The 23,439-nt window shown below is 35.4% G+C and overlaps 1 protein-coding gene across 4 annotated transcripts; it reads left to right on the top strand.

Annotated features, from left to right (window-relative positions):
• Window positions 1–1,405: 1,405 nt before the first annotated feature.
• Window positions 1,406–17,318, top strand: socs6a (suppressor of cytokine signaling 6a). 4 transcript variants are annotated; one of them, XM_066721196.1, is made up of 5 exons: window positions 1,406–1,731; window positions 3,748–3,780; window positions 6,792–6,860; window positions 9,594–9,666; window positions 11,072–17,318. In XM_066721196.1, exon 5 carries the CDS (start codon window positions 11,199–11,201, stop codon window positions 12,789–12,791), a length of 1,593 nt encoding a protein of 530 aa, XP_066577293.1. In that variant the 5' UTR covers window positions 1,406–1,731; window positions 3,748–3,780; window positions 6,792–6,860; window positions 9,594–9,666; window positions 11,072–11,198; the 3' UTR covers window positions 12,792–17,318. The 4 variants fall into 4 exon arrangements, with proteins under 4 accessions (XP_066577293.1, XP_066577284.1, XP_066577302.1 ...); XM_066721187.1 differs by lacking the exon at window positions 3,748–3,780; XM_066721205.1 differs by lacking the exon at window positions 3,748–3,780 and having other exon boundaries at window positions 1,406–1,542.
• The last annotated feature ends 6,121 nt before the right edge of the window (window positions 17,319–23,439 follow it).

The following is a 23,439-nucleotide window of genomic DNA, read 5'->3' on the forward strand; positions in this document are numbered from 1 at the left end:
TGATTTATGCAGCAGTCCTGATGCTACTTTATTGTTGCATTCTATCAACTTTTAATTAAAATAATATTTAATGTTTCTACCATGTATGTAGCTTTGATGCAAAATGGCATTCACTATTTAATGCCTGAAAAGATTAAATCCCCAGTTAACACAGCCTCCCCTTTAGATCTAAATATGATTTCATAATATCAAATACATTTTCATTCTCTCTATTTTCCATCCTATATTGTTGATATAATCACAATTTCTAATGAAAGTCATTGTTTATAATTCTTCTATTTTCTGTTTAATTCAAACAGTTTTCATTATTCAATGTTACACCTTTTCATCTTCCCTACTTTCAAAACTCATTTGTCATTTGAGGTATTGTATATACTGTTTTTTTGTAAGACAAGCCACATACAATTTTCCAGATAATAATTTAATATAATAAGGATAATTTTGGTTTGTTGTTGTGCACTCTGCTTCTTTCTCATGAAGGAAACCTATTTAAACTAATTGATCTGAGTGCTGGAGTTTAATTACAGTTATTTGGAAAGAAAGGGTCTTTGACCAGGGTATTATCAAATTACTGCCTAGGTAAATTTCAAAATTTCTCAGCGAACTTTGATGCCCTTCTATCTACTGTGCTCTTTTCTTTTTGTATAATTAAGCAAATCTCAACCTGAGGATACTATCCTTTACACTGTTCACACACATTTTAGACAACATTTTTGGTTTATGAGATTTCTGCTCATGTCCAGTTGCAACTGAAAAACAAACAAACCAACAAATAAATAAATACATGCATATATAAATACATCCTTCATGTTTTAATAGCACTGATTTAGTATAATCTTTTTGTATAATTGATTTCAATCCCAATCCCCTCAAAGCGTAAATTAAGTTTCAAAAGTAAACATGTATTAAAGAAACAAACTAACATCAAACTGGTATAAAACTGTCCTTATAATGCTAACAATATAATTGAATATCTATTGAGCAACTAATTTGAAGTTTTTAACATTAATTTAGCTATGGAGCTATTGTACTATTAATGTGGGAGTTATGATTTTAACACAGGGTAAGTTTAAGACTGTTGGGTAAACAAGTGAAATATAGTGTAGCATGAAAGAATAATGTGTTTGTATTACTATCATTGCATTCTCTTATCACTAAGGCCTGCTGCCAGTTCACATAGCTCACAGTCCATGCTTAATGACAGGAAGTTTTCAAAATGCATGACATAGATAGTACAACTATTTTAAAACGTTTTATAATTAGACAAAATATATGATTTTCGCCGATTCTCTTATGTTCCGTTTTTGTTTTAAATACCTCCACATCTGCTATCAGTTTGCTGTACATGCCAGTTCCCTGGGTGAATAAACATGTGTTCCGCCCCACAACCCTCCTCTCCCACAATGCAACAGGCAACAAAGGGAGAGAGGAAGAGAGCGACAGAGAAGAAGAAAAAAAGTTTAAAGAAAACCCAGTAGAACTGAACCATTAAGGCATCAGACAATTAATTTACATTATAGTGAAACCCAAACAAAAACAACTGTAAGTGTTTTCATTTAAGCGTAGCAGAAATCACGTATCCTGTTGTGTTTAGTTTGCATGTGATCCCTCCGTGTGTTCAAAACAGGGGAGAGACTATGAAGGTGACTAGCAAGTGTGATTGATCAATCCTCAGGACGGTTTACTGATAATACTTCTTTGGAAGAGTGGGGATCCACAAGGGAACACCTGGTACGTATCAAATAACAGAAAAATAGACAAAAACGTAAGGATTAGTACGTTTGTGAGTTCTAGGGAAATGTGTGGTGGCCATGTCTTACCTTTTGATAAGTGTAGAGAAATAAACAAAGAAACTGCCAGGAAAGTGGCTTTGTTTTTTGTTTTTCTAGCCCAGTGTATTTATCGTCCTTTTATATTCGACGAGGGTTTGCCGTTTTATTTCTTAGACTGTTGGGCTTTTTGTTTTTAAGGTAATAAAATCCTCCGTCGAGGCCTGTGGATGTTCAACTTGCTTTGCCTGGCTATTCATGTTCCACACATCTCTACAGTAAATACAAGCAGATACAGTAACCAGTTGTTTATCTGAGTGTTAATGTACGTAGTAAATCGTATATCTAGGCCCATATACATATATGGAAAATGTGGTGAGGTCCGTTAATGCTTTTGCGAAGCCTCTGTGTTCCAGAGCGTCTTCAAAATCGAGCCCCAGGCTTCAGCCCTTCGTGGGCCCAAACGGATTCGTGTTCAAGTTAAAGCTTGTTAACAACATTTTTGCTTCGATGTCATACAAAGATTATTAAATACTGAAGTTCAGAAATATGATGTATTTAAGTGTTACAATATTATGTATCTGCGTGTTTTTGCACATGTGGTACATATTAGGACATGTCTGTTCCTGGGAGCCGTAGCTAACAATACCATCAACTTAAGTTAGAGAAACACTTATTTGTAGAATTTTCCTACCCACATCAAAATCATGAAACGAAAGACAATAAAACATTTGTTCAGGCATTTTGGATAGTTACCCTAGAAGTGAAGTTAATACAAGCTCTAGGTAAACGTGTTAAATGCTTTTAAGTAGGCTACTTTATAGTAGGCTTAGTGATTAGTAGTTATTTGATTGTTGTCTTGGCCATAACAGCAAAAGGAAAACAATGGGGTGCGTTTTTTGTACTATTTGTCTATTTCAAAATATATAAAAACAAACACTTTTTAATCATATGTTCTTAAAGTTCAGTTTTACAGCATATTTTTGCATGTTGACTGTAGCCTTTTAATTTGAGCTTTAATCAAATGACAGGATCCATGTTGATTTTCACACAACATTATAAAGAACATCATCTTTGAATTAAAATGCAAAGTGTGGCCCATGTTTGCAAAGAAAGGGTGTAAACCTTAGCTTACAATTACATGCAGGCAATTGATTGCTGTATTCTGGATCTAAAACATAGTATATAATAGTTTCAAACATGATTTAGAAATTGAAGTTAAATAATTGATCTCTCTGCTTCAACCACTAAGGCCAATGTCTGATTTAGTATTTTCCAACCCGAGGTCACTACAAACAGGAACTTCTCAGTTTGCAACTGCAGTAAGTTTAGGCTACATAATCATAAAATGATTTTTGAATGTTTGTACTGTATGACTGTTTTATGGGGCATGTCATGACTGAATCAATACAATTATGGCTCTATTTGTCTGCAGAGGTGACTGCCACTGCCATATCATTAACACAGGATTTAGGAAGCACTTTCAGACAGTAAAAGTGAACTGGAGCTTCAAAGAAACAAATCAATTTTCTTTTAAGGTTATGAACTTCTCCAGCACAGAGAAAACTAGCATTCCATTAGGTGTTTATGCTCTAAGGCATAGTTTTTCAAAGTCTGGGTCGCGGGAGGTTAAAAATAGGTCGCCAAAATAAAATGTAGAAAATAATTTTTCACTCTGGTTTTCTCTCTAAATAATATAATAATACTATCTGCAGTATACCTGATAGCCACATGAGGCAATGTACTGCACAGCACTCTGTAAGCATGGCTAGTGAGCGCCCAACTGAAACAGTCCGTCCTAGACCAAAAACTCAGCGACAGCAAGGACTCCCGATCACCGGTGTCATACATTGCCGAGTTTAGACCCAAAACTGATTAGAGCAGACATGGAGGATGAAGCAGTTCAATATATATTTTTTTTACCTTGGCCGCTTTGCTCCTAAATCGGATTTAACGGAGTCTGTACTCAACTTTGCAGGAGAAAAGCCAGGCGGGTAAACTTTCATTAGTGGTAAGAATATACTTTTGCTTTCTTGCTGTCTGGTGAATGTTTAGGGGGAGTTAGGTCTGTGCAAATGAAAATGATGTCTATATTTTGTCTATGCTGATATAGATAGAATCGAGCTTAAGTTCCATAGAGTCAAAGACGTGATTACTTTGTTTAACCTCCGTGGTCAACGGCTGAACTGTTTCTGGAATGCTGTGTCACAGTTTCTGAGGAAACGTTGGGAGGGCCGGTGAATAGTGCTCTCGCTGTGGCCAGGGCTGGGCTGCATTTAGCCCTTTGAACACTGGATCCGATGATGCATCCAATTTTTACTGCAGTGAAAAGAGAAAAAAACTAGCGTGCGTCCGTATCCCACCTTGTACACGAGGCCCTCATTGTCATTCGACAGGTGCGTCAACGAGTTCGATTCGATCCAATTTCACATGCGTTAAAAAGGATATTGACCAATGGAAAACATTAGGGATACATGTGGATTGATGGAAAAGCTTATCATCTGCTTGTCTAACCATGAAGAATGAAGTTTACAACAAAGCAAATAGTTAGGAGTAGGACACTGCTGATGTAGCTAGAATTATCCTAGAAAGTGGGAAAACACAGATAAACAACAAAAATGTGATTTACATTATTTACAAATATTTGCACTTTCAAATAGTTAAATGTTGAACCGTGCTTTCTGCTTGTGTTTCTTTATGGTGAGGTGTCCTTTGTTAGTGATTAGTTTATTTTTTATTTTTGAAATCATTGTAAAAATGATGAAAAAGCTCCTTATTTCTTTAGCCCCATTGCAAACTCAAAACGAGTGACAGAGCCTCAGTACCACTCTTATTGCTTTTTTTTATTGCTTGTCCCACTTTATTGGCTAACCTGCTTGTTGTTGTACTTTGTTGTGTCTGTTTGTTTAAATTGTTCTGTTTGTTGTATTTTTCGTTGTGGTGTGCATGTTTGAGTTGCTACTGCATATTGCCTGTTTTATATTTTTACTGTGTCTGTTTTGACTCTTGCTTCACTTGTAGTGCTCTGTGTATGATAAGAGCACATTATAAATAAAATGTGTTATTATTGTTGTAGTTGAGGAGGTAAAGAAACAGTGGCGTAGTTTGTGCATCGCACACTGGTGTAAGAAACAGGAATATCCAATGTGCAATGTCCTTTACGGACAACTTTTCAGGTGACGGACTACAAATGGTGTTGGACGCAGTGAGCAATAGCCTTCAGATAAGGCTAATCATGTTTTGTTCACACAAAAACAAATCTCACAAATCAAACATGCAAAATCCCAGCTACTATCCCATCCAATCTACATTTCCATTATGCCACCCTGATTAGCCACGATTGGCTAAACATGCCCAACATAATACAATATCTGGCAATTAATTGACAGCAGAATTGCAAACCTGAATGTCAATTTTCACATTGCATGCAGTCTGAACTCCAGAAGAGGAGGAGGTGATCGCTGGCACTAGCAGAGCTAATGTTAGATGCGTCTTAAATGTTTCTTTAAATCTGTGCATGCAGTGTCAGCCCTGCTAACACAAAACATTGTAGCAACGTAAATTACATAGTATTGTGGCAACGATGTGTTTTAGCAGGGAAGCCCCCGATGATTGATTAATAAAATAGAAGAAGATAAAAAGTAGCTTGTGACATTTTGTTTTTTCAAAGTAGCTCTCGTGTTAAAAAGGTTGGAAACCCCTGGTTAAGATTAAATTGCCATAACGTGTATAATCTCCCAATCAGTAACATTGCTTGGTTTTTTGGAGGCAGGGCGTTAAACTGATCTCAATGATCTTAGTTTGTTACACACAGTAAAAGTGTCCCAGGATTGTGGGGCCAGGTAGCAACCCTACTTAATGAGAGAACGAACGGCCTGGTGATATAATCACAATATTGTACTTAATGAGAAATTGGGGCATATAGACTGTCTGATTGCATGTCATATGCTGTATTGTATGTTTTGTCTTTCAAGTTTTGTTGGGATAATGCAGTGGTCTTTAACCTTGGTCCTTGAGAGCCCCTATCCAGTGGGTTTTGGAGGTCACCCTTCTATCACCAAATTGTAAACCCCTGAAAGTATTTAATTTGAAACAATTAAGTAGGTGTTTTGGTAAATTCAGTCATTTTAGAAACCATTGGAGCAATCATCTGCATACCTACAGCCTCTGAGGTCAAGAAATCCCTTGGTTGAGTTGGATAATTGATTTATAACTCCCATGTGTCCCAAGTATTTAGAAATTGGTGACCTATAAATTGAAGTGATTGGAGCTCCCCTGGACCAGGATTGGAGACCACTGGGCTAATGTATCTCGTGTCTATGAACCGTTGCCTAGAATCTGACCCAGCTCTGCCTGAACATTTCTTATAGAAAGTTATTGTATAAATACTGTTTTAGATTATGGTGAATATATTATTTTAAATGCAAATTTCACAATTATCTTAAGTTATTTATTTAAATTGCCTGTTGGCTGCATGAAGCAATATTTGGGATTGTGTTATCTGGGAAGGGGTTAGAATTAAACTGGATAAAATCTAAATTTGAAAAAAACTTGCAACCATTTGAGTAATAAGCAGTCTAAGACTTTAATTGAGTCAGAGATCAAACAATATATTTACATGATCATATTTTGAGTTATATACACATATACACAACCTGTTAAAATTATTCTCCTTTGACTGTAGAATTGGAATAATACAGAATAATCATGCAATTAACCTTATGCAATAGTCTTTAGAATCAAATATTAGGTTTAGCATATTTCAAAATATGACTCTGACATATCAAAGAAATACATGTAAGAATATATGCACACATTCTTAATGTTTATATGTAAGCAGTGTTTTCATTCTGTGTTTCCGATTTTGTATTTTCCTTGTCACATAAAAGCAGATTTTGATTAAAACTGCAAAATGTAAGATTTGTTAGTTTTTTGAATTATGAGTTAATTATGTACTGGCACAACAGCAAATCCTGCTTTCAGCTAGTGAAATAACACTTGTTTCGTTGCATTTATTTACAGTTTGTGGCGTATGGATAAAAAGAATTGGGAAGAGTCGAACTACATCAGCAATTTTCCAGCAGACTTGAGGTGAATACTTAAATATTCATTGACCTTACCTTAATGGTAGAATATCTTAGTACATAATTTTAGTACACTTCCAAATTATTACTTTATTAATGCTGTATTAAAATATATATATTTTTATTAATTGGTGGTAAACTTTTAAATATGATATGCTACCCAGTTTATATAAGTAAAGTTTACCTCTTAATACCATAATACCTTAATGACTGTATGTTGTATGTTGACCGCATCAGGATATACACAGTTTAGTTTACACTGTTTTGTAATAATTGTGAAAAATCATACATGATTTCAGATGTGAGCAGAAGTAAGTCTAAGAAAATATGAGGTGTAAAGATTTTATATATGCTGAGGAATAGTACAGTTTGTAGCATTGTTGAAAGATCAGAATAAGAATGTCCTTCAAGACGTGATGTACAAAACATGCAGTATGGATTGAACAGACGTTACAGGACATGAAGCACAACGGTGTATGTTGTAAGAAGGCTCTGGATGCATAAATTGGGGAGTCTTGCAACTGTTTTGATAGTTTTTGAGCCATGCTGCTGACTTTGTGCAAATTAGTATTACCAGATAATAAATAATGGAAAAAGAACCAATAGTCCAAAATGTTGTATTGTTAGGCTGGAATGTGTTTTATATAGAGGCTATAATTGAATAATTAACTTCACTTTCTGATTTAGTTTTCTACCATTTGGATAGAGCAGTCTGAGTCCTGTCAGTTAACGTATAAGTAGCATAAAGTCCTGAGGTATGCTGTCTGGATACATTACTTCCAATGAAATATATAAACATACATACAGTACTTTGCAGAAGTTTTAGGCAGATGTCAAAAAATGCTGTAAATTAAGAATGCTTTCAAAAATAGATGTTAATAGATTATATATCAATTAACTAAATGGTATGTGAGTGAACAGAAGAAACATCTACATCATATCCATATTTGGTGTGACCACCCTTTGCCTTCAAAACGGCATTAATTCTTCTAGGTACACTTGCACAAAGTCAGGGATTTTGTAGGCATATAGTCAGGTGTGTGATTAAACAATTATACCAAAGAGGTGCTAATGTTCATCAATTCAATATGTAGGTTGAAACACAATCATTAACTGAAACAGAAACAGCTGTGTAGGAGGAATACAACTGGGTGAGGAACAGCCAAACTCAGCTAACAAGGTGAGGCTGCTGAAGACAGTTTACTGTCAAAAGTCATACACCATGGCAAGACTGAGCACAGCAACAAGACACAAGCTAGTTATACTGCATCAGCAAGGTCTCTCCCAGGCAGAAATATCAAGGCAGACAGGGGTTTCCAGATGTGCTGTCCAAGCTCTTTTGAAGAAGCACAAAGAAACAGGCAACGTTGAGGACCGTAGACGCAGTGGTCAGCAAATGAAACTTACTGCAGCAGATGAAAGACACATCATGCTTACTTCCCTTCGCAATCGGAACATGTCCAGCAATGCCATCAGCTCAGAATTGGCAGAAAACAGTGGGACCCTGGTACACCCATCTACTGTCTGGAGAAGTCTGGTCAGAAGTGGCCTTCATGGAAGACTTGCGGACAAAAAGCCATACCTCCGACGTGGAAACAAGGCCAAGTGACTCAACTATGCATGAAAACACAGGAACTGGGGTGCAGAAAAATGGCAGCAGGTGCTCTGGACTGATGAGTCAAAATCTGAAATATTTGGCTGTAGCAGAAGGCAGTTTGTTGGCCGAAGGGCTGGAGAGCGGTACACGAATGAGTGTCTGCAGGCAACAGTGAAGCATGGTGGAGGTTCCTTGCAAGTTTGGGGCTGTGTTTCTGCAAAAGGAGTTGGGAATTTGGTCAGAATTAATGGTCTCCTCAACGCTGAGAAGTACACGCAGATACTTACCCATCATGCAATACCATCAGGGAGGCATCTGATTGGCCCCAAATTTATTCTGCAGCATGACAATGACCCCAAACATGCAGGGAAAGTCATTAAGAACTATCTTCAGCGTAAAGAAGATCAAGGAGTCCTGGAAGTGATGGTAGGGCCCCCACAGAGCCTTGATCTCAACATCATGTAGTCTGTCTGGGATTACATGAAGAGAGAGAAGCACCCGAGGCTGCCTAAATCCTCAGAACTGTGGTTAGTTCTCCAAGATGTTTGGGCCAACCTACCTGCCGAGTTCCTTCAAAACCTGTCTGCAAGTGTACCTAGAAGAACTGATGCTGTTTTGAAGGCAAAGGGTGGTCTAACCAAATATGGATTTGATGTAGATTTTCTTCTGTTCACTCACTTGGCATTTAGTTAATTGATAAATATATTCTATTAACATGTCTATTTTTGAAAGCATTCTTACTTTACAGCAATTTTTCCACACCTGCCTAAAACTTTTGCATAGCACTGTGTCTGTATAATTGCTTAATTTCCAACCTGAAAATCACATTATCTGTACATTTCCTAATTCTTTACAATCGGCACATTTACCTTCATTTACATTTGCAGTTGGCATGTTTGAAATTCAGTCCAAGCAAATTCTTCTCTTTTAAGTCTTTTAATAGTTTAAACTTTTGTTTTGCATTGCATATTATGCAGCTTTGTGCAGTAGAGATGTTGTTGTATATTATCTGCAGCAAGAGTGCTTTGTGTGACCTTACCCGGTTAACCTTTAAAAGTTAGGCAGCATATCAGTGTCCAGTAGTGTTAAAAATTATTTGGATACTTTTAAACTGTATAACAATTATTTTTGTCTTCATTACAGTGTTTGGGGAACGTTGGATTGCTCTCGGACTTACCTTTGTTGCATGGGCAGTGTGAGGAAGAGGATCTTGATGGTGAGGGCAGATTTGTTAGCTAAAATGCACATTCTTACTGTAGTGTCATTGTCTTAAGAGCAATTTGTTTTCTTCTGTAATGTTCTTTCAACTGTATATTATTATTACTACAATAATGAGTTGTTTTTAGATGTATTCAGTCAATGGGGGTTTAGTTTATATCCCAACAGCCCTAAATAATGTTTGTACCTGCAAACTGATGTTACAGGCTCATATGAATATAATTTTGATATTGTGTTTGGACAATTAACTAAGTTGTACTTTTATTTACCAGTCACTATTTGAAAATCACTGCCAAACTTTGCTTTTATAACCACATTCTTCCATCTGTTAAATAAACATTTAAAGCATAAATGTTTAGATACAAAATATTATTTCTAGGGGTGAGGCGATACAATAGTCAGAATACAATATGCATCAAGAAACATCATGATGCGTATCACAAGATTAATGAAAAACTCATCTTACAATGTATTAAAATTAAATGTAGGCCTATAGCTTGGGATTTAGTACAAAAAAAAATGAAAATCACAAACTGACACCACTTTGAATTTAATGTGAAAGGCATGTTAACTAGTTATTTGGAAATCTCTTTGTAGCTTAATAGTAGTTTGAAGAACGCTACCCTCTTAAGGTCACTGCTTTTAACACTGCTAACCTATAAAAACTTTAACATGAACAGTAATTTCTGTTACATTTCATGGGACTCAGACATACACTTTGTTATGCAGTTAACGGCTTCCTACTTCATGGAAGAGTTCTCTTGTTTTAACCGTAATTTTATTTGTTTGGGTAAAATGTTTTTTGTAGGCTTATGGTTTAGCCTTTGTTATCATTGCTTTATATGAAAATGAATTAATACATATATGAAAAACTCAGCACTATGCCACAATCCCCCTAGGACCTCTTACAGCAGGAGAATAAAGTCTGATACTGGCCTGTTTTCGCAGAACATTTGCAAACTGGAGCTGGATGTTTGGGCAGTGGAAATGAGGCATTAGTTGCGTACTAATTTAATTGTTATGACACATTTCTCTGGACAGCTAGTTTTAGAGAAGGTATTTCTGTAGTAGCTGCATATGACATCGCGTACAGATGGCGATGACCAGCAATTACATGAAGCACAGAGATATAAAAATGCAACCAATATATTGCAGAAGATTGCCAGCAGAAAAAAAATAAATAATAATAATGCATCATTAATTATTAATGTATTCATGTGAAGTACAGTCGAGTTGCACAAGGGGTCTGTCTCAAAACCTTTTTATCAAAAAAGTTTAAGCAATTTGGGGTTTTAAATGTAGGCTATTATTGAAATATTTTTGTTGTTGGATCATAGAAATTGAGATCTAAGCTCTTTACAGACCTAGAGAATTAATATATTATTACATTTGTTTTGTTCTAGCGGATGGCTGTCCTGGTGTTTACATGAAGAATTGTGGAAGAACTCATGAAAGGCTACAGTGGATAACACCTTTTGAACTGCTTAGGTGAAGACAAACCCAGTTCCTAATTCGGTTGGGACCTTCAGGATGAAGAAGATCAGCCTTAAGACGATTAGAAAATCCTTTAACTTAAATAAGGGCAAAGAGGAAGGTGAATTTGTAGTGGTACAGCAACCATCGTTGACTGCTGAATTTGGGAAGGAAGACTCTCTTTTTGGAGGTTGTTACAGCAAAGAACTCTCAAGTTGTGACTTAAATGGTGAAGAGGAGAAAGGGCACAAGAATAGGTCCAAGAGCGAGAGCCTCATGGGCACATTAAAAAGAAGGTTGTCTGCAAAACAGAAAACGAAAGGCAAAGCAAGTTCACCTTCAGTTAGCTCAGTAGATGACGATACCTTTTCATCATCCTCTGCTCCAATTAGCTTTCCTGACATGAAAGCTCAGCGTCCTTTAAGGTCCACTTCCCTCCGTAGCCATCATTACAGTCCTACCCCTTGGCCTTTGAGGCCTGCCAACTCTGAGGAGACTTGCATTAAGATGGAAGTGAAGGTGAAAGCCTTGGTTCATTCATCAAGTCCCAGCCCAGCTCTTAATGGTGTTCGCAAGGAGTTCCATGACCTTCAAATGGATGGACTTTTCCAATCTGAGCAAAGTAACTCCTTGAAAAATGCTGAGCCTCAAAATGCTGACTTGCATTTAAACATTGATGAGCATGTGCCTGTAGTTATTGGACTTACACCTCAGGACTATATTCAGTACACAATGCCTTTAGATGAGGGAATGTATCCTGTGGAAGGATCACGTTCTTATTGCCTGGATAGCTCCTCACCCATGGAAGTGATGTCTCAGGTAGATGGCAGTGCGCTCCATGTGGATGAGGGACAAGTTGACCAGGAACTAGTTATTTCGCCAGACATTTTTATGGAACCCTCTGTTAATGGACTCTTGATTGGTACCACAGGTGTGGTCCTTCAGAGCTCTAGAGTAGATGCTCCTCCCCTTTCACCTTTGCTACCTCCACTCCCCAGTAATCAGATCCAAAGGAACTTTCCAGGGCTAAGTGGGGCTGATGCACAAGTTGCAGAAAGGGTTAGACATCATTTAAATTTTGACCCTAATTCAGCACCTGGTGTTGGAAGGGTTTATGATTCTGTCCAGAGCAGTGGGCCCATGGTTGTTACAAGCCTCACTGAAGAGCTGAAGAAGCTTGCCAAACAGGGTTGGTACTGGGGTCCAATAACTCGCTGGGAAGCAGAGGAAAAGCTTGCCAACTTACCAGATGGTTCCTTCTTGGTGCGCGACAGCTCAGATGACCGTTATCTCTTAAGCCTGAGCTTTCGTTCACAGGGTAAGACTCTGCATACTAGGATCGAACACTCTAATGGCAGGTTCAGTTTTTATGAACAACCTGATGTGGAAGGCCATACTTCCATAGTAGACCTCATTGAACACTCTATTAAAGACTCGGAAAATGGAGCATTTTGCTATTCTAGATCCCGCTTACCAGGGTCTGCAACTTACCCTGTGAGACTGACAAACCCTGTTTCACGGTTTATGCAAGTGCGCTCACTACAGTACCTGTGCCGGTTTGTCATTCGTCAGTACACACGAATAGACCTGATTCAGAAACTGCCTTTACCAAACAAAATGAAAGATTACCTGCAGGAAAAGCACTACTGAACATGCTTATGGGACTTACTTGCAACTTGCACTTTGGGAACAGTAATACAATGAATAATGGTTTACAAACATTCACAGATCTAAAAATGTTTGGTGCCATTCATTTTTGTTTGTTTTTCTTGGAAAAGAAAACAAAAAAGGGTAATTGTTGTTTTTGTTTTGTGATTCCAATGCATAAATGATTGGGCTCTCCTTTTAGTTAGAACAGTATAATTTGTTGTTGCTCAGATCCATCCATTCGCTAAGGAAAACCTTTATAAATGTTCCCAAATGTCCTGGAGGTTTGAAATGGGTAAGATTACATGCATGTACTTGAAGCAACCTTGTGCATGGCATTAGGTTTTCACAAACATGATTAAGTAATAGGCACTTTAAAAAAAAAAAAAAAATCAAAGCACATTGGAATGTTGTGTGTTGTTTGAGGACATTTATGACATTGCATACACTATGAAGTCTGCAAGTAATGCGCAACATGTAAAGCATCATGCACATCTCAAAGTATTTAAGATCAGTACATTGGTAATTTTTACATGTGTTGAATATAAAAGGCCACAAGTGGATCCACTATGAAGAGTATTAACCTTCCAGAGTTAGTTTAATTCCTTAATGGGACATTTCTTGTGTGTTAATGTACTTACAGTGTCAGGTTGCTTTTCTAAGTGTTCTCATTTAAAGCACAAGCATTTTACACTACTTAAATTTGACAGTCCAAGTCTCCTTGACCTGCCTACCACCCTCCCTCTTCCCGCAATTGAAATTCATTAAATGTGGTAAAGCTGTGCTGCTTTATGAAGTACAGTATCAAATAATTCAGTAAGAGAATGTTCCCTATTCTAACGTGGTAACCCCTGCACCCACCCAATCTGACCCTTCCTCTTGGAAATCTTATAAACGTTGGCTGCTGATGTGGTCCTCCGAGATGGGTTTGTGACCTTCCTCATGAACATAATTTGACAGCAGAACATAAACTAATCTGCACTCTATTTGTTAGGTACCAAATTACCTATTTATGAACTAGAAAATTAAGTAGTTCAAGTATTGTCATAAGTTGTGCATTGTGCACTCTTCAGTCATTTTGAACATCGGGGATGTTTTGGAAGTGTATGCCATTTAAAGTAGATTAAAAATAAAGTAGAGAAAATGAAAATCTTGGTAAAAAAAAAAATTGAATAAACGTTACCAGAAAATCAAATTAATGTTATGGTGAAAATATTGTCATAGTTTTAAAAAGTCCATAAGAAATATGAAATTTGTTCAGAGCTTGGATACTGTGGACTCAGGGACAGATTAAGGCTGTATCATAGTGTGGCAGATAAAGGCACAAGCATTCAGAAAGTATTTGGAATTCATTAAGTTGAAATATGTTCTTTACATGCATCAGTTCTTTATTCTGCCTATACATGGCAAGAGGAAAATTCAATGTATTCTATCAAGTGAGCTTACACAGCTCGCTTCCCACTGCAAACCTGAGAGTAGTGAAAATGTTTGAATTTCACCTATAATTTTGTAGATCTGATGTTCTTGTAGCCTAACATTTAACGATACATACTTTTTTTGTTTCAATTCTGGAATGTCATATTTTGATATTGTATTGTGTGGATCTTAATTCCGTGTGATGTGTTGAGGCAGATAAGATTTCTTTGTCACTCTTAAAAAGTTCACTAGCCCCCCACCCCATTGAGCTTCTTAGTAATGTCTAATTAATTTCAAATCCTTAACAAATGTGGTTTCATCATCCATCCAAAAGTAGCTGCTCTTTGAACCTGTATTCATGTTTTAAATCACAATGTACAGCTCTGGAAGACATTCAGAGACCACTGCAAAATTATCAGTTTCTCTGGTTTTACTATTTATAGGTATGTGTTTGTTTAAAAATAACAATTTTTTCAACTACTGATAACATTTCTCCCAAATTCCAAATAAAAATATGATGGAATGGAATGGCTGCCATACATGTAGAAATTTGCAGTGATCTCTTAATTTTTTCCAGAGCTGTATATTCAGGATATTCAGTATTCCGAATACTAGTGGAATATTAGTGGCCCTGTATACACATAGATATTCTGCTTGGATGAATAATCTATGCTGAAAGTCTTCAATTTTTATGAAAACAATACATTCTTAAGTAAAGTCTATTAATTCTTTACTAGTAACTCGGACTAGTTTTCAATCAACCAATTTTCAAGATGATCCTCTGGGCTAGATAGCCCTATACTACAATTCCCCAGTACAACATTCTAAAAATTAAAATGTTGCTTTTTAATACAGTAATTGGAGGATATAAACTTACAAATATATACATTTGAATAGAATTAAGCTATATTCAAATGTTTTTTTTTACTTTTTGAATTATTTAATTTGACACTAGTTTTGGCCCCACATGATATAGTTTGTTATACTTATAGCATCAGGCTCTTCTCTTAGTGCTTGCTGTTTAGAATAAGTAACATTTAGAAAAGCCTATTCACGCATATTTAGAGATTACTTAAAGGTCTTCATTAACCCATTGCTGATGATGCTCATTTCAAATATATGCATATCTTGCAAATGTTTTTATGAACTTTTCAATTTGCTCTTCACAAAAATAAACGTTACGAGGATTTTTCTTAAGGTATTGGACGCATTATCCTTAAGCATGTTTATAAGATAGCATATCAATCCACTAAGTACTTTTTTGAGACGACGTGTGTAAAACGCACTATAGCACCTTCGTTAATGCTGCATTTTGAAATGGAATTAAAATCTGCAATTTTATAGTTTGTTTTTTGTCATTTCATAAATTCTTTTGAGAATTTTATATGAGGAATACTGAGAAATAAAATTATAGTGAAAAATCTTTCAATGCTTTGAATATAATTGTTTAAGAATAGATTATAAGCTGAAACATGGACGTGCCTATAAGAATTGCCTCTAGCTTTGCTAAATTAGGAGTACAGAAGTTCCCCTTCCTGAACTGATTCACTGCAATTCCTTTATTTGCTTCACAATGTAGCACAATATGATCGACTGAGGTGTAATTTACACAGTAGACTAATTTAAAATATGTTTTGCAAAGCCTCTGACTAACTCTTTAGCATTTGTTTGGAAATACAAGGTTGTACAGTGTTCAGTGAACTCTATACATTTATGGAAGAAATTAAACACTTGAAGCACTTGACTACACACTAATTGCCCCTTAGTCATACGTTCCCTTGCAAAAATATAGACCTTATCTAAAAATCTGTGCAACAACAAATTTTGGAACTGTGATCTAAGTGCTAAATTTTAAATGCTGCAAATCTTTTCTTTTAACCCCCCTCCCACCCCTTGGGATGTATGGCCTTTTATAATTTTCTATCAGTAAATGGTATGCACAACTTTCCAAATTGGGTTTGTTTCTGTTTGTTGTAACAAGATTTTTTTAGGGAAATGGCTAAAATACAAAATGAGTAAATGATTCATATGTATAATGTTATTTTTCCTTTAGTCTTGATAATCAAATGGAAAACAGTACTTCTTTGGTCACAGGTGTACGTATCTTTCATTTTAGATTCCTTAGTTCTTCTGTGAGTCTATACATTTAGCTAAACAGGATTCATAGATAGGCACATCTTTTGTTTTATTGAAATACTTCACACAGTTAATGGTTAACTTTCTATTACCTATTTGTGTAGACTGCACATTTATCCAAAGATGGCTCATAGCAACATGTTTTGTTTCTAGATCAAATTTGAGGTATTCATGCTTTTGATGCCGAGTTATTTTGCTTAATTACAATGTGGCATAAGAAGTTCATAGTAAAGGAATGAACAGTGTAGATTCAGTAAAGATATGAATACCTCCTCTCATTTTTAATCATCTTTCCTGGTTTACTTTGAAAATTTAAGACATTGTCACTTTTTTTTCTTTCTCATAAACCAGCCATGTTCTATGGAATGACTGAAGAAAAAAAAATCTCAAAATAAAGGGAAGGGCAGGGTGCCATTTGCAGAGGTACTTTGCTAGGGAGTATATATTTTTCTTTTTTATAAACCTTTCTGTAAACACTTCATAAAGTTTCTAAATGATTTTCCTGTTTATTCAGAATGTATGATGGCTAAGTAAGTATTTGGGAAAATGAAGCACAGAAACATGAAGATATTTGCGAGTGGTTATTCAAAAGTTACTTACAAGACAAATTCTAAGATGTATTGACCCCACTGTCAGGAAAATTGAATCAAGTCTGGAGAGCTGCTGCTGGTATTGACAATGTCTTTATCATGTGGCTTTGTGAAGTAAGTCCAGAGCAACAGCTCATGCTGAAACAGTGTCAAGGAAGAAACTGTTTTTTTTGCATGTTAAGGAGGTTTATTATATTTTGCTTCTGGGTGTGTAATGAAGAAAAATGTTTTATGGAAGTAGGTCTAGTAGAACAGAGATTATATTCAATTATTACATGTCCAATGGCAACTTTAGTTTGTGTTGGGAGAATGATTGGTATATCTCTGTGCAGTAAAGGGAAAGTGAAGTATTATGGGATAGGATAGACTTACAGAACGGTATTATGCAGTTTCATTGTAAGGAAATGAAGTGGACCAATAAGTATACTAAATGTTGTTGAGGAAAATAAAACTATGGAAAGTAATCCACAAGAACTACACCCACTTTTTCAGGAAAATTAGTTTTCATAGCCTTCAGACTCGTTTGCCTTTGTTTTTGTTTTTTTCTAGTGTCTGTGGGTTAGCAAACATTATCACCAAATTCTATCAGTATTTTTCCATGATTAGTATAATACTAAATAAGAGAACATTAGTTAGATGTGAAATATATTCACTGACCCAGTACCTTTTTTTTTAATTACATTTTTCTAAGTTAATTTGATTATATATTGCAATAATATTGACTTGCGAACATTGCCGTATATATTTTTGTGCTGTAGTTTTCCAGATACTTAAGTAGCCATTGTAAGAATCTGCAACAATTTTTCAGTGGTTGGTTGTTGCCTTGTATTTCAATTTGCCAGGGTGTTGCTTGTTTTAATTGCTGAATCATAATACATTCATTATAACTGTGTCAAGAACTTAACAAGCTCCATCTTTATTTTATTTCTCATATGGATAATTGTTTTTGTTAATTTGATGGACTTCATGCTGTGAGTGAAAGTGAAAGTTTACATTATATAATATACCACAACTGTCCTTTTTGTTTTCTCTCCATGAACGTAATTTTGGTACAATTTTATTTTAAACAATTATTTCAGAGGTGTTTTACACATTTGTGCTGCTTGATTATTATTTTTTTATATGATTGCCTTGTAATTCTAAGAAATGGGGAAAGGCGAATGTCACAATTCAAATGTAAATACAAATTACTTTGGCTGTGATCCTGGGAGAATCCAATAGGTGTACATCATTTTCTGAAAGAGTTCAGTCAATTTGATGATGATCGTGCCATGAAGTAAATCATAGATGGAAATACAGATCACTTCAGTTTACATTTTTTTTTTCTTCTATTTTAACTGCAACAATGTTTATGGAATAGATCAGTGTGAATTATCCAAAGTTCATTTTTTGTTTTTTATTTTTTAGAATCTATAGTGATTTCTTGCACATTTTTGAAAACAGTTTAAAAGGGTTTTTTGTATCTCCCGATACAAAATGTAAATAAAAGTCTTATTCACAAAATGTATAGTGCTTCTTTTTAATGAAATTGACTGATTTTACATGTCGGCAGTAGCACCTACAGTTAAGGCTGGGAAAAGGTGCTGCTCTTCTTCAGAAGATAAAATATTGAATACTGGATAACAGTGTGGCAGTTTAATAAACCATTCTGATTGCTAACCCCGAATAGAAGGTATGTATTGAAATGCTTAAGTATTGATGGATACTGTAAATTAACTTATGGGGTTCATGGGTTATTTCTCCAATGTTTTCTGCATTGAACATTTCAACAGAAGTGTTACTCCAGATTCAACTTACAACAGATGAGGATAATTATTGTATGTTATCTGGGACATAATTATTCTGCTACAGTTACAAACAAGCAGTCAGAATCTGACCAGTTTTTTTTTTTAAGCGTTATGGTCATGGAATAACAACCAAAACATGAGGTTCCTGTAACATTTATTGGCAGAGATACAGTCCTTAAAGTTGAGATCTTTAAATCTTACTATTTAAGTGCTTTCACAATGATGCTACCTATTGCATTGCACCTGCATACATTGTTGAAAAATGGGCATGGCTATATTGTCAAATAGTGCAGTCACAAAGTTTTGAATACAGTTTCAACATTTTTGAACTGCTTCATAGAAACAAAGTTATAAATCTCTACACTGCATAGTGATTCCAAATTGTAAGACTCCGCTGGCTGTCAGATATCCTGAAACTTAGCTTAACGTGGTATGACTCGCATCGCTTCAGTATGTTTGTGCCCCCTTTATTTTTTGGTAAATGTGCCAACAAGTTGAAACATTTCCAAGGTTAATTACTGCATGGCCAATTATATTGTCTTATAACTGGCTACACTCTGACCAAGGAAACTATTTTAAGAATACATATCAATAAAATAGATTAATTGAAATGGTTTAAGTGAATTCAATGAGAGTTCATGCATTTAATCAATGACTTGTATTTCCGCTAATCATGTTTGATTTTGTAATTGCCTACATTGAGCTATTTCAAGGTAAAGTGTAAGAATCCTTATGTTACAAGACATGTCCATAATTACTTCTGTGTTAAAAATCCTGTCTGGTCTTTGTAGAACACATCAGAGATTCTAAACTAGATCTTAGTTGGAGACAATAATTAAACAACGCTGCCATGTAACAATACTTAAAAAAAAAAAAAAAAAACTTACCATAACTTTATCTTGTGTATCTTGGTGATTTAAAATATTCACTGTATTGTACTGCTTCCTGTGGATTCAGATGTATGCTTTGGTGTATCATTCTCACACTGAAGCTCTAGGGTTGCTGTTTTATGAGAAGAAGAAAAAAGTTTTGTTTTGCTTGCACTCACCGCACCAGCCTGAAAATATCAGTGAAGTTAACAGTCCCAGTTGAGCACACTGAAACTTTGTTTTGTTTCTCCTAGGAGAATAGCAGAACTGAGTTCAAATCACTTTTAGATCAATCCAGATGGCAGCTTGAAATGAGTCATACACTAGAAATACACCACCTACTGCATTTTGGAAAGGGAGAAAGAATCAAGCTTACAGCAGAAATGGCATCAGGTAAAATACACTGAACAGCAGAGATGCATGCGTATTTGATTTTATTTATAATGTGCACAAAAGAAAAGAAGAGGGGAGGGGGAAGGACATAAAGATTCCTGAACTTAGTGTGGAAAGTATTTGAAAAATAGTTTCGCTGTAAATTGTTTGAATGTGATTCAGATCTGCTTAGGTTCTAAAACAATTATACTGCTAGTGTTTTCACACTGAAGAGTGTTTCTATTTTAGTAAACTTGATCTGAAAACACTCTGGGTAATTCCATTGGTGTAAGCTGGTTCTAAGTACACTGACAATTTAAATATTTTTTTAAATTTGATGAATGGAAATATCAATGGCAGTCCATGTTTGGTTTTGACTCCACTTTTATAATTGGTTATATCAGCTGTTTTACAGATAAAGCTGGTAATTTAATCCACATTTACCACTCCCTACAAGTGGAATGATTATTCAAGGGAGAAATATGTATAATCAAAAACAAGTGCATGTTTCAGTCTTTCAATGTATGTTGAGTTAATTGTTTGTGGAGTATTGCAGAAACAAGAACATCTAATTTTAGCTATTTTCATTTTCATTTGTGGCCTCTTTATGACAGAATTTAGTTACCAGAAAAGGCATCTATGTCCCTGTTCCAAATATTTTCCTCACACAATTACATCTTACATGTATTGTTTCCTGGATGAGTGATGTCTTATTACCATCTGTGCTTTGTGTGCAATAATATGAGCCACTGGTCAACTGGGATAATAAAGACAGCATGAAGTAACCAACATACATATAGCTTTAAGTTTACATGCCAGGAAAACATTTGTGGATTTGCCAGATGACGATGCAGAGCTCTAGGCACCTGCTGGCAACAGATGTCTTTTTGTAAAGTGCAAAAGCTTCAGTTCTATAAATGTTCATGTTATCTAATGCCAACTGTCTGATCACCAGAGAGCCTGCCAATTACCTTGGATCTTGCATTTTCCATATCCTGATATCTTCCTGGAGGCAAACTTAACTTTAATTGGGAGATCATTTCATTATTAGTTTCAGAATAAACACGGATTAGATCAACTTCATATTTACATATTGTGCAATTTATGTAATGGGATTATTAGGGAAATCTTCAACCTATTTTGTATTTGGAGCTTGAGAGTGTTTTTGTGTCCATTAGCAAAGCAAAGAGCTACTGATTTCTGAGAAAGGTATCTCATAAATATATACAATATGGAGATTTAAATGAAGGTTCTAGAGAAGGACAGCACCCAATTTTGCATCACTCTTCCTCCAAGCACAACCAATCGGATACACTCTCACATAGGCCTACACGCACTATCATAAACACTATGTAACAAGCTTTCTTTATTTTTCTCCCTTAGCATCAAATATACAATTTGTTTTAATTGTTGGAAACCATGTATAGTAACTGTTTTTTTTTTTTTATATTTCAGTTCCTGTCATTGCTAAACAAAATGAATAAATAATACAAATAAAGCTAATTAAAAGGTTATACAAATTATAATAGCTATATAAACTCTAATTTAGTATCCTGCCATTTTAAGTTTTTTGTGGTATATGCATTCTTGTGAAATGTCTAAGATATTTCCTCTAATTTGATTAGTCATTGGCCACACATAGTGTTCAGGGCTTGGCTACTAACCATTCAAACTGCAGGACCTACTTGTAGAAATATGACTTTGAAGTATGTCTATGTACTTAGCCACACAGGCTATAAGACTTTCTGGCCAGTAGGGGTCTAGATTACAACACAGAAAAAGGAACTGATCACTTTTAAAATCCAGCCATCTAGGTTTACTTTTAACAATTCTATATTCTCTATGCTATTTCTTCCAAGATACTTGCTTCATACCAATATGATACCAATTATGACACATCTCCTTCTAGAGCCAAAACAACAGACAGGGTGGTACCCTAAACAGTAATACATACCACTTTAGTGCACAAAAGTGCACTAAATATGTCATATCTGTAACTATTACTACACACACAACAAAAATACAGGTTCATACAATTGCATCCCCCCAACAAAGTAGAAGTTATTGTGGTAAGAGATGATGCTCTTCTGTTATAGCTTTCTAAACCCAATCCCAATTGTAGGATGTCACATGGCTTACTATTTGCAAGACTCCTATGGGCACGTTCTCTGTTGTGTGCCCTGCCCGGCATCCCTTCTTGACACTGTAGAAACAGTACCTTCCTGAGATGCTTCTACTACCCTCAGGCTTTTGTATAATTTGAAGATCTTTCAGACCACACAATTTGTATAATGTTTTTGATTCATGTAGTTCCAGACTGGCAGCTGTTGCAATGTGTTGCTTTGTGAACATGCAGTGCTCCTTTCTATTGTGTATATAAAGGAGTATGGTAACTTTGCAGATTCTACAGTGTCTTACCTATGTACATTTTCTGGTATCGTAGGAGACATTCTGTAATAATTCTGATTTAATTATAATTAAACAACCTTTGTCCTCATTCCTTGCTTGCTAATTATCAGCAGGGATTACAACTTATCCAATACCAAACACTGAGAACACAAAGCCAGGTTATATATTCAGTATTTGTAAAGTAATGATACATTCAGAAAAAGCATAATAATGTGTGTGTGTGTGTGTATGTATAATACAGAAACAAACAAACATACTTTTAGTTTTCAGATGCAATAGGAAGCATGAATTTTGATTTACCCAACTCATAAATGTATGCTAATTGTGCTCCATCCCCACACATTAGGAAGTGACTCATAAGAAGAAGACACTTGAGGAAAAAACAAGTCAGGTATGTACCAAGATGAAACACCTGAAGTGTGAAAACATATAACCCTACTTCATTGCCTTTTAATGTGACTAATGTGTCTTTTTAAGTCTGTTTGCAGCCTGAGACCTTGCAGTAGTCATTCTATTTATTATTACACCTATATATGTAAGGATATATACCTTTGGAAGAACAGTATCACTCAATAGCAAAATAAGCAATACTTAAACAATACAAATTGGAAACCAGAGATAAATAGGTAAAATAGGTAGGTTGGAGGTTTTGGAGTTAATATGCCAAAAACACTGCGGGTGGATTTTGTTACGGAACATTTTAATTCAATATCATTCAGTGCCCTCAGTGACATGTAGGTCAAGGGTTTCATAGAATAGAACAAGAATTATATTCTTTATGAAGATAATCTATGGATAAATCAACATTTCATTGGATCTTTATTGAATAATTGGGATATTTACAAAAATGTCATCTAAAGCATGCATTCTTTAATTGTTTGTAATAGTAATACAAGGAGGAATTATACAGACATAATCAAGTTTTATTAATCATTTCCTCACTTTTTAAATAAAAGGTCATTAGTGCTAAGCATGCTTACATTTGCACTTCTGTCCTCCAATAATCTCCACAGAATTCCTTGAACTCTTGCCAAAGTTCCAGCAATTCCGAACTAATGATGACTCACGAGTT

Source organism: Amia ocellicauda, chromosome 2, assembly GCF_036373705.1.
Source record: "Amia ocellicauda isolate fAmiCal2 chromosome 2, fAmiCal2.hap1, whole genome shotgun sequence".
Classification (NCBI taxonomy): Eukaryota; Metazoa; Chordata; class Actinopteri; order Amiiformes; family Amiidae; genus Amia; species Amia ocellicauda.